Below are 10,125 nucleotides of genomic sequence, written 5' to 3' on the forward strand. Positions count from 1 at the left end.
TACCCGAGTCTTTACCCCCTCGTACATGTCCTTAATCAAATGGATGTACGCCACTGGTATCTTCCTCGCCTCCAAGAATCTCCACAGAACCTCCCTAGGGACCTTGTCATATGCCTTTTCCAGGTCAATAAACACCATATGGAGATCCGTCTTCCCCTCTCTATACTGCTCAACCAGCCTCTGCATAAGGTGAATTGCCTCAATCGTTGAGCGACTAGACATAAAACCAAATTGATTCTCTAAAATATGAACTAACTTCCTCAACCTCCGCTCCACTACCCTCTCCTAAATCTTCATCGTGTGACTCAACAACTTAATACCATGGTAATTATTGCAACTCTGTATGTCACCTTTGTTTTTGTAGACAGGAATCATCGTGTTCCATCTCCACGCCTCAGACATCTTAGCAGATTTGAAGATATTGTTAAAAAAAATGGGTTAGCCACCTTAACCCTGCACTACTAGCAAACTTCCAAAAATCCATCGAAATCTCATCAGGCCCCGTAGCCCTGCCCCTCCACATCTTGCGAATAGCCTCACAGACTTCGTCCACCTTAAAACACCAATGATATCCAAAATTATGAGACTCCTCAGTGTGCTCCAACTCTCCTAACATAATACCTCGGTCCCCCTCATCGTTTAAAAGCTTATGGAAATACGACTATCATTTTTTCTGAATTAGAGCATCCTCCACCAAAACTCTACCATCCTCCCCATTAATGCACTTCACTTGGTCCAAATCATGTCCCTTACGCTCCCTAGACTTGGCAATCCTAAACAATATTTTTTCCTCACCTCTCTCCTCTAATCCCAAATACAGTCTCTCAAAAGCTGTTGACTTAGCAGCCGTAATTGCTAACTTAGCCTATTTCTTAGCTACCTTGTACTCCTTCCTGCTCATCCGTTTCTTCTCTTCATCCTTACTCTCATCCATCTTCACCTAAGCCACCTTCTCCATCTCCACTTTCTTCTTTACTTCTTTATTCCACCACCAATCCCCTTGGTACTGGCCAGGCCTACCCTTCGAGACATCTAGGACCTCTCTCACAGTTTCCTTGGTACACCCAGTGGCCCTCTCCCATATACTATCCACATCGCCCGGGCCTTCCAAGCCCTTATCTCTACCAACTTCGCCCCTATCTCTAAAGCCCTTGCTGTAATCAGGTCACCCCACCTAACTCTAGGACGACCCTCCTCACCCCTCATCTTCTTGCCCATCTTGAAAACCAAATCCATCACCAGGATTCTATGTTGGGTCATAAGATTCTCATTCGGAATGACCTTACAATCCTTGCACAAAACTCTATCGCCCTTCCTAAGCAGCAAAAAGTCAATTTGGGTCTTGGCTACCCTACTACAGGAAGTAATCAGATATTCCTCCTTCTTCGGAAAGCTGGAATTAACTACCACCAATCCAAAGGCCCTCGCAAAATCCAAAAGGACAGCTCCCTCGTTATTCCTATCCCCAAAACCAAAGCCTCCATGTACATCATCGTACCCCATTGGCAACGAACCAATGTGCCCGTTGAAGTCCTCTCCTATGAGAATCTTCTCTGGACTAGCCACGCCCCGAATCACTTCATCCAAAACCTCCCAAAATCTCCTCTTCTCCTCCTCATCTAGGCCCATCTACGGCGCATAGGCACTACAGACGTGCACTGTAAGCCCTCCAATGATCAACTTAATAGTCATCACCCTATCACTAACCCTATTCACCTCAACTACCTGCCCCCTAAGCTTTTCATCTACTGAGATACCTACCCTATTCCTACGTCTCTCACTATCTGAGTACCATAACTTGTACCCATCCACGTCCCTAGCCTTAGTTCCTACCCATTTGGTCTCCTGAACACACGTAATTTGGATCCTTCTCTTCCTAAGGATCTTTAATAGCTCTATCTACTTACCCTAGAGGGTCCCTATATTCCACGACCCAACCCTCAACCCATCATCTCTCGAATCTCCTCCCCTAACACCTCGCCCTCTGTATATATATATGTGTGTGTGTGTGTGTGTGTATGCGTGTACCTCATTTTAATAAGTTCATACGTTAAAACAAATAGTTTATTTGTTTAAATGATAAATATGAATACAATAATTAAATTCAACATCATTTGAACATGTAAAGATGGATAACTTATTTAATTAGTTATATACTATTTGTAGATAACTAAGATAAAAAAAAAGGTATGTTGAATAAATTAACAACCCCTCAAATTACGATTAGTGTGTTCAGTAAGCCAATAATTAGTGTTTGCTAATCCATGAAGTTGCGCAATTTGACTTGGTTTCATCATTCATGCAAACTTCTTACTACTTAATTCTTTTTTTTGGATAAATAGTCGGTATATCTTTTCTACTGCTTCAAATATAGCTATGTTTTTTCAAATATAGACTATGAATTAGACTTTCAAATAACTTTGAATTGAAATTATAGAAATAGAAGATTATAATGGTGAATTACTTTCTCAATACATAACTTTTATGCTGCAGCAAGCAAATGTCATATCCTTAGAAGGGTCTCTCTCAAGTCATCTTATTGTTCGAGTTTTTGTGATTTTCTCTACATGCATCTTCCTCTTTAGATGGCCAATTAACCGACTATAGCGATGTAGTCAGAATATAAGTTAGTCCACTCCAGTATGAATTTGAAAGCTTCCAATTTGAATCCTAGGCCAAAAATAAAGAAAACCCTAAAGTCTAAACAAAGAAACCCAAACAACCTAAACGCAATATTACAAAATCCTAAACAAAGAAACCTAAAGAATCCTTATGGAAGGAAAATTAACCTAATGAAATTGAACAATAATTTAAGAACATGGTATATGATAATTTCTTCTATTGTATCGTCTTGCTTCAGACTTTTCAGTGTATTTAACAATATGATATAATAAAATTCAAGTAACAATCAGAACAAAAATTTATTTGTTAACTAAAAACATAATATAATGTATAATATATAACAACCATCCAAACACTTTTAGGGGTCGTTTGGTGTGAGGTATAAAGGATAAATAGTCTCGGGATAAAATAAAGGATTATTTTATCTCATTTAGTTTGGAAGTATTAGTTAATACCAGAATAACTTGTCCCATGATTTACATCATAATGATGAGAAAAAGGGGCAAGACAAAACGAATAAAATTTAGTTAATATGAGTATTTGAGGATGTATGAATCAGAGGTAGAAGACAGTTCATAACAGTTCCTAACTTTCAATATTTAGCAAATAATTTATTCAACCCCAAATAATTCACACTTGCAAGTAATTGTATATAGCTTGTTCAAAAAAAATGTAATCCACATAATACACATGAATTTAATTGCACAACGTACACGTAACAACTTGAAATAATTTAAGAATAACACCACGATAATTACTTGACTCATTGAGTGTTGAAACTAAATTGTAGAAACTAAATTTCACAAAAGCTCAAACCTACTTGGCTTGATTTCATCGGTGATAAAATTATAGCTTTCTGGATTTATTGAAATTATAGATGGGTTTTTGTCTTCCTACAGATACCCTATAAACATGCATGGAAGGTATTGTATTATGGTACAACCGAACGTAGAAATTGCAAAGAGTTTGCAATTGAAGATGTTTAAGGTTGAGCAAATTTCTTTTGCTATGAAAAATAATAAATATACTTCAAACCTTGAGGTATCTGCAATTCCTTGTTTACGTGGACTCTAAAACTTTCCATTCGTAAATATAATTTTTTACTTAAAATATCAATTTATGACTTTATAATGGTTTAAATAAAGCAAGAATCAAATCAGAATGTAATTGATTTAGAATTCTTAAGCTAATGAACAATTTAGTTTGCCTAAAATAACATGTATTTTTTATTTTTCAAAAAATATTTATTATTAGTGTTTATGTATAATTATATTTATTACTAGTGTTTATGTATAATTATAGTTTTAGAAAAATAGTAAAAAGATAATTTTGTCTATTGCAAAAACTTTTAATGAAGGGCAAAAAGTTCGATTCACTTTTCTAACACTTTTAATATATATATATATATATATATATAAAATTTATATTTATATTTATAATTTATAATCTATTAAAAGGGTGAAGATCTTTAGAAAAGTGATTTGAACTTTTTGCCCTTCATTAAAATATTTTGCAACAGATAAAATCGTCTTTTTACTTTTTAAAATAATTATTATTTTAATTAAATTTATTATAATTTAAATTGAAGAGTCCTAAATTATATGGTAAGTTTTACAAATTTAGGAGTACTAAAAGATATAGTAAGAATTATTAAGAAAATTAATAATACACTTTTTTCGGTGAAAAAAGGACATTAGATGTTACCTTCCTTTTAAAGAAGTTAACATTGTGTAAAGTTCAAAAATGCAAGAAAATAATTAAATAGCCAAAATATTTATTACTATATAAATAACTTAAAACCAACTAAATATTTTATTAAATTATCACTCACATGTCTTTTTAATTTGGCAAATTTTTTTTTTGCGTAATTTAATTATTTCTCTAATAGGCTTGAAATCAACTAAAATAATTTATTAATTTTTTCTTATTTGAGTTATGAAATTTAGAACTTTCAAACTGACTAATATTGTATATTAATTTTTTCTTATTTAGAACTCTCTTATATATAGAGTTAGAAAAGTACCAACATCACAAAATTCTCGAGGTATCGAGTATTTTTTTGTTAGGGGAATTTTACGTTTTTTTTTTCTTCAAGATTCAAGATATTTGTTTTCTCTTTAAAACTTAATTGCATAACATAAAAATTTAAATAGTTGTTTTTCCTTTGGCATCTATATTGGTTCTTCTTCTAATTTATTGTTTTCCATGTAGCTTTATTATTTGAAATATGTTTCAGTGCATCATGACCAATATAATTTTAACTTTGATATTAGTAGCGAAATTTTATTTACTATATTTAATTTGCTACTTAATTGTTAATGTGATGATGAATTATCATTATATTAATTTGAGATTTTTGTAGGAACCTTGCAAATTTCAAAATCTGCTCTATGTTTATATAAACACATCCATATTTATATAGCTAATTATAGCTGTGACTTCCTAAATATATTAAGTAGGAACCGATAATTGTAGAGACACCAAACCTCAAAGCATATTGTTAATCGACGAAAAAAATTTATAAAGAAGGGGACATAAAATCTTACATCCCAAGGTAAATATTTCATATTTACATACATTCAAAATATAATTCAATCATTGTATCTGTTGTCGCGCCCCGTTTTCCTCGCGGAAGGCGGGATTCGACTTGACAAACTCTTTTTGGGATGCGTTTGAACGGGGTGTGAGAGTCGCCACCTAACTTAAGATACGTTAGGGCACCAGTCTAGGATACTACGTACCTATTTTGTCATTTTAGTCTTAGTTCACCAGAGTTCGGGTAAGGGCTCAAATTACCTCAAAAGGAAGGTGTTAGGCACCTTTCGAGGTCCACAAAGGTAGTTTCCGGCTGAATTCATACTTTACGTGGGGATTCTATGTGATCAAATAAAGGTCTCTTCTTTTATTATTAATTTAACGTTTAACTAAGTGAGAAAAGCACTTAATAAACAAAACACATGTTATTTGTTAATTCTAATTGTCGATTATCTAGGTGATAAAGATAAATAAACATGTAAATAAGACAAGCGAGGAGAAAGAAGGCAAGACAATTTATGATAAAGGGGACTACTCATGTAATAAACTAACTACCCAAATAAACATGTAAAGTAAATAAAAAGAGTAAAAAAGAAATCGTCCAAGTCAAACAAAGAAATGTTTTGGTTTTATTCGAATCAGAAACCCAACTTTTTGATCATCATCCGACCCAAACGCCGAACTCTTAGACAAGTAATAATATCATTAGCCTCGTGGTTAATATTTGTTGGGATCATCATTTCCGAAGGGGCTACCCGTCCCACCCCACCTAGGCTGGATGTCAAGTCTAGGTGCATCCTATGACAAGGATAAAACTAACATTTTAATAATACTTATCGTCCCACCTATCATCCAAGAGGCATTGGACTTTACTATTTTTGGGTTTATGTTCTAGACTAAAAGAAAGCTATGTTGCCTAGGAATCAAAGCACGAACATATTGGACAACAAGTAACACGTAATAATTCCAAATTAGCCTCTTGATTAATTAACGTTTATTAATGATAGCATGCGAAGACAAATAATCATTTGTTACGTCATTAACCTATAGGCATGGTGTCTAAATGATCAACAATTCGTGATAAAAGACTGTGATTCGTGTATGCAACCACCTTATGTGTGTTCATGAGAGGTGTCAAAAGTGTGGTAAATGTGTCAAAAAAATGTGCTTGTGAATTAAGTGTTGTAAAATATAAATGAGACCATAAGAAATCAACAAGAATATTAAAAGGCATTAACATGTTAAGCATGCCATAATATACTTATTCTAGTGTTTAAACATATCAAAAAGTGCTCAAAAATATGCATTTTTTATATAACTGCAGTTGTATTATTGTAGGAATTTCATAGTGACATGCTGAAATTTGTGCAGAAACATATTGAAAGTTGTTTACATGTAAAGGAGTTTAGACATTAGCATGCTGAAAATTGTGTTAAACAGACTGAAAATTATAGAGAATGAACTAACATGTAATAATTTAAAGCGAATGTGCTTAAGTGCTTAAAGTCTAATGTCTGAACAAGCTGAAACTATATCTCTAGTACAGAAACATGCCAAAAAATGTATTGTCATGGTAAAGTGACTTAATTCATTATATTTAAAAACGTGATTTTAACATTTAAAAAATAGTTTAGGCAGAAACAAACTTATCATGCCAAAGCTGATTGTTTTATGACGTAAAGTGCTTAAATCTAGTGCTTGATAGATATAAGAGTGTTAAATTCGATATGTTGAAAATTTAATAACATGCTAATATGCTATGTTAACGTACTTATATCCCAATTTTATGAGTCAATACACTAAGGAAGTATTAATATGCTATCAATATGCTAATGCTTAATGTCAAATAATTTTGTATCATTTTTTAGTTAAAATAATAAACCGTAGAACATGATTCTCATATTAATTCTAAGTTTGTGACTAAGTGATTCATGTAGCACATAATGCACGTAAAAATCCTAAGTCGTGCCTACTATATCATTCATAGAGCACGTAAATTTTCGCCCCCCAAAGCAGTCCCCGAATTTATTATTACAATAATAAATGTCTTTACAAATATTACAAATCAAATACTAAAAAGCAAAGAAAAGAGATAAGAGAAAAAAAAATGACTAATTACACTACATAATCTTTTAACATCCTGGCGACTCTTTCGTTTTTGAAACCTGCTAAACACGATGAAATAGTATGGCAAGCACAAAAAACTGATAGAACATTCTAACACATAGCAGACAAGCACGACACATTATTTCCTACAGACATGTTTTTCTAGTTTTTCATGGCAAGATATAATAAACACACATAATTTAAAAATAATACATCGATTTGGGAACTTACCAGTAGGCAGCAGTAAAGAAAGATAGCAATAAGAAGAATAAAGTCAGACACTTGTAAAAGCGAAATATGCAATATGTTTTCAGTGATCTTTGAAGGAAAATCAAAACTCTTGAAAATAAATATTTGCCTCGGATTAAAAGCTAGTAATTCTTTTTTGTTTTAGAGAGTAGTGATTGTAATGTCAAAAACTGTCCGTTAATAAAAAGAGGGGGGTTGTTATATAGTGGGAGGATTGTTGTATAAAAGGAAGTATATATTATGGCACAAATCACTTTCATAAATCAAGGAATATATATATATCCGGACTAAATTAGGAGAGGGGGAATCAATTTAATGATAGGTTTACCATAGCATTTGTATCAATTAAGGAAAACACATATTCAATTCAATTTAGTCAAGGAAATTCACTCAATCATCCTTCAAAAATTACCATAACTCAATGAATAAAATATATATGACATCTGCCCATACTAGGAGAAACAAGTGTTTACCATAATTAACATATCGTCATAAAACAGATAATTCGAAATCTTATCAAAATCACATAATAAGTCCACAATTAACGAATTGTCATCAAAATAAAGGGTCCACAAATTTATCGAAATAAAACAGTTAGTACATAATTAACAGAGCAATACAACTATTAGTACAAAACACATGCACATTTGTCTCAATTAGGGTTCGGGAAAAGGAGACGAATAACAAAACGTCTCATGAATTTTGCTAATTTTAAATCACTGATTATTTTCTAAAAAAGAGTAGAAGGGGCTTTTCACACATGTTAACATAAAATTTTAAGGCATTATGTTGAAATTCCTAATCATGCTTTACTAATTCCAAATTTAAAGCCATGCAAAAACACAAAGAACAGGGAACAACGAGGGAGATTAAACCATAGGAGACATCAAACCCAGAAACATTTATTTTAGACTTATTCGGAGGAGCGGGGGTTGTTGCGTGTGGCAGGGAGGCTATTTGACCAAAGCAGTAGCGGCGTTGGGGAGGGCGTTGACTGGTGGAGGCGCTGGTGAATGGAGGGAGGATGCCACTGATGGCATTGGTCGCCGGATTTGCGACGGGCATCGGTGTCCATGGCTGGCACGGCGGAGGCGTTGGCCGGTGATCTCGATGGAGGGGATTGGTCATCGTTGTGGTGACGGGAGCGACGTTGTTGCAAAGCAGGAGAAGGGCGAGGGGGAGTCTCGTAGTGGTTTTGGAGCGACACTAGCGGCGACACTGTTGTTGCCGATGGAGGCTGTTGACGTTAGCAGCGTTGGCGGCTTGGTCGCCAGAGAGGAGGAAGGAAAGGGAAGGGAGCTGTGGGGGGTTGTGGCCGATCGATGCTGAGGAGAGAGGGTAGTTGGGAGAGGGAGAGATAGGATGGGGCCTTTGAAAAATGTTTTAGGGTTAGGTTTTGTTGTTTGTTTAAAAAGGAAGATAAAGAAGATCTGATCTCAGTCGTTAGATCATTCTTGATCAACGGCTGATATTCAAGATCAGGTAGAATAAAAATGTGACTAGGATCTTAATAGATTAGGCTAAAATCGGCATAAGCTGAATTAAAATTAGCTAGATTTGTAATAAATTGAATAGAATTGGGCTATAAGATAAATAAAATCAGGCAAAGGATTTCAATTTTAGGTTGTTATTTAAATTAAAGTAGGGATAATAATATATGATAATAATAATAATAATAATAATAAATAAAAATAAATAAATAATAATAGATAATAAATAAATAATAATAAATAATAATAATAATAATAATTAAATAATGAGAAATATTAACAAAATAAATAATGTTGAAGGATGGAAAACTAGATAAATGCATTTGCAAAATGTGAGTGTGCACAATTATGTGAAGAGGTAATTTAATTAATAAAATCATGTAAAATGTCGTATTTGATTAAAAAAATTATAAAAATAATGCTAAAAGATAATAAAAGAATTTATGCATTTTTCTAAAATATGAATGCGATATGTTAGAAATCTGTTTGATGCAAGAAAAAATGTGCAAAAATATTAATATTTAAAAATTAATAATTTTGTTAAAATAACAGCCTAAATATAGTATCGGGAGGTCAAAATTGGGTGTCAACATCTGTATAATAACCTTAATTTCCACTATTTTAACAAATATTACATTTCGTGTAACCTTAATAAGTTCTTTCTAAATAAATTCTTATTCTTATTATTATATATTAACTGGCGCAATATACACGTGCAAAGCACGTATAATGGACTAGTAGTTGTAAAAGTGTGAAGACCCTTAAAAAGTGAATCCAACTTTTTTCCCAAAATTGTCTTTTCATCATTTTTTTTCTCTTATTATTATTTTATTAAATTAAGGACTCCTAAAATATATAGGAAGAATCCTGATTAAATAAATACATGAAAAAATTAAAAATTCTAAGATAGAAGGGTTCTAAAATATATGAAAAGAAATTAAGTGTATAATTATACATCTAATAATATATATTTTTCAGAAAATAATAAACTATCGTTAATTTTTGCAAATTAAATGAGTCCTATCACAAACCAATATTTTTTTAATTTTTTTTTTTTTACAATTTTAAGTAAAATTAGCATAAAAAGAAAAGTTTTAAAACAAAGTTATGTTTATTTTGCAAT

At 32.6% G+C, this 10,125-nt stretch overlaps 1 protein-coding gene across 1 annotated transcript; it reads right to left on the reverse strand.

Moving 5' to 3' along the window:
- Positions 1-1,044: 1,044 nt before the first annotated feature.
- Positions 1,045-1,629, reverse strand: LOC107848967. The gene has a single exon (XM_016693669.1). It carries the CDS (start codon positions 1,627-1,629, stop codon positions 1,045-1,047), a length of 585 nt encoding a protein of 194 aa, XP_016549155.1.
- Positions 1,630-10,125: the final 8,496 nt, after the last annotated feature.

This window comes from Capsicum annuum, chromosome 12 (genome assembly GCF_002878395.1).
Source record: "Capsicum annuum cultivar UCD-10X-F1 chromosome 12, UCD10Xv1.1, whole genome shotgun sequence".
In the NCBI taxonomy this organism is placed as follows: Eukaryota; Viridiplantae; Streptophyta; class Magnoliopsida; order Solanales; family Solanaceae; genus Capsicum; species Capsicum annuum.

Excerpts from the sequence above, each read along its gene's own strand:
- LOC107848967 (XM_016693669.1), bottom strand. The coding sequence starts at position 1,629 with ATGGGCCTAGATGAGGAGGAGAAGAGGAGATTTTGGGAGGTTTTGGAT.